This window comes from Alligator sinensis, unplaced genomic scaffold, assembly GCF_000455745.1.
Source record: "Alligator sinensis unplaced genomic scaffold, ASM45574v1 scaffold1_1, whole genome shotgun sequence".
Lineage (NCBI taxonomy): Eukaryota > Metazoa > Chordata > Crocodylia > Alligatoridae > Alligator > Alligator sinensis.
This window is the reverse complement of record NW_005842556.1, coordinates 34,544-36,410: the sequence shown is the minus strand read 5'-3', so window position 1 is coordinate 36,410 and position 1,867 is coordinate 34,544. Positions and strand designations below refer to the sequence as shown.

The following is a 1,867-nucleotide window of genomic DNA, read 5'->3' as shown; positions in this document are numbered from 1 at the left end:
CTGCTGGCTGCCATGGCATATGACCGCTACATAGCCATCTGCAACCCGCTGCTCTATACTGTTGCTATGCCCAAGAAAGTCTGCGTTCAACTGGTAGCTGGGTCATATATGGGGGGCATTCTAAACTCACTGTTGCATGTAACTGGTTTGCTAAAATTGTCATTCTGTGGGCCTAATAGCATCAACCATTACTTCTGTGACATCCTTCCCTTGCTGAAACTTGCCTGTTCTGACACCCACATCAATGAGGCCATGCTCTTAGCTTTTACTGTGGCTATAGCTGCCTCCACTTTCATGACCATTCTTATTTCCTACTTGTACATTGTCTATGCCATCCTGCGGGTCCGCTCTGCTGAGGGCAGACGCAAGGCTTTCTCTACCTGCGCCTCCCACTTGACAGCTGTCACTGTCCTCTATGGCTCTGTTACGTTTAGTTATGTACAACCCAGTTCAAGCTTCTCAATGGGACAAGAGAAAGTCTCTTCTTTATTCTATACATTGGTGGTCCCTATGTTGAATCCCTTAATCTACAGCCTGAGGAACAAGGATGTGAAGGATGGCCTGAGAAGGGCCATAGGTGGGAAAAATTTCACAGCTAATTTGAATGCTTGGATAAATATGATCAGCTTTTAAGAATTTAATTTTTAAAAGGAGAATACGGTTTCTGTATTATTCCTCTGAATGTTTTAACTTATGATTGGCTTGGCAAATCATTGATTTTTACAACTGCTCTTAGACTTAAGACAAGTTGTCTTTTCACTATTGTCAGGTAGCAAAATATTGTAATAGCTTTGTTTTGGCTTTAGGTTACCTCAGTTGTGCTTTAGTAATACAAAATGTCTCTTCCATCATTTTTTTTATATGCATTTCATTACATCATATGGTGAATTATAGTGCCATATCAAACTTTCCTGTGTATGAAGATTCCAGTTAACTAAAATTATTTATTTTTAAATTAGTTTTATAATTATTTCTTTCATTTTACAGGAACACTCAGTGCTGTGAAAATTTTTCTTACAGTTAGCTTACCATGTGTATAAAAAATCTGTAAAAAATGAATAATGGCCCAAAAGCCTTTTTTAAAAATAAAATCAACATATCATTTTAGATAGAGGTATCAAAATCTATTCTTTGGAAGCTGGTTTCTAAAGGATATTTTTTTATATCCAACCTATGATTTTGGCAAAAGTATTTGTTTTCTGTGACTGACCCGAGAGATGATATTCTGTTCCTGAAAGCTTATCCATTTTTTCCAATAAAAGATATCACCAAAAATGTCTTGCCTGTCTTTCATTTCCTGGACCATCACAGCTAAAACATCCGTACAGCCCTTACTTTTCATTCAGATTTTGATTTGTTCTTTAAAAGTGTGATCGGAATTCTTCACTAATATTTCTAATTACTTTTGTCCAGTCTCTATAATGTCAAATCAGAAACATTTCTGAGGTCATTCAGGGAAGTCTTTTTTCCCAGACAATATTCCCCCATTTTTCCCTGTGGCTAGCACTAACAAGTCAGGAATGGTTACAGTCTGGACACCCTGGTTTTGAAGTAGTTTTTCCTAATTTTGAGCCTGAAATGAGCCTGAAATGATCTTGCAGGAGTTTGTGACCGTTACTCCTAGTTTTCCCCAAGGGTGCCCTTTTGAACAGTTGTTCACTGAGTCCTTGATATACGTTTCTGATGTAGCAGTAAGCTGCTACCAAGTCCCCTCTCAGCCTTCTCTTTTTCATGCTAAATAGTCCCAGGTCCCTCAGCCTTTCCTCATATGGCTTGCCATGCAAGTCTCTGATCATACAGGTAGGCCTTCTCTGGACTCTCTCAAGCATTACCATGTCCTTGTTAAGGTGCGGAGCCCAGAACTGGA

The 1,867-nt window shown here is 38.9% G+C and overlaps 1 protein-coding gene across 1 annotated transcript in view; it reads left to right on the top strand.

Annotated features, from left to right (window-relative positions):
• LOC102370253 (olfactory receptor 1052-like) overlaps positions 1-633 on the top strand; it is a 973-nt gene extending 340 nt beyond the window's left edge. The window contains 1 exon segment of the mRNA XM_025213884.1: positions 1-633. This exon segment is cut by the window's left edge and continues 10 nt beyond it. Coding sequence (XP_025069669.1) covers positions 1-633 — 633 coding nt within the window.
• The last annotated feature ends 1,234 nt before the right edge of the window (positions 634-1,867 follow it).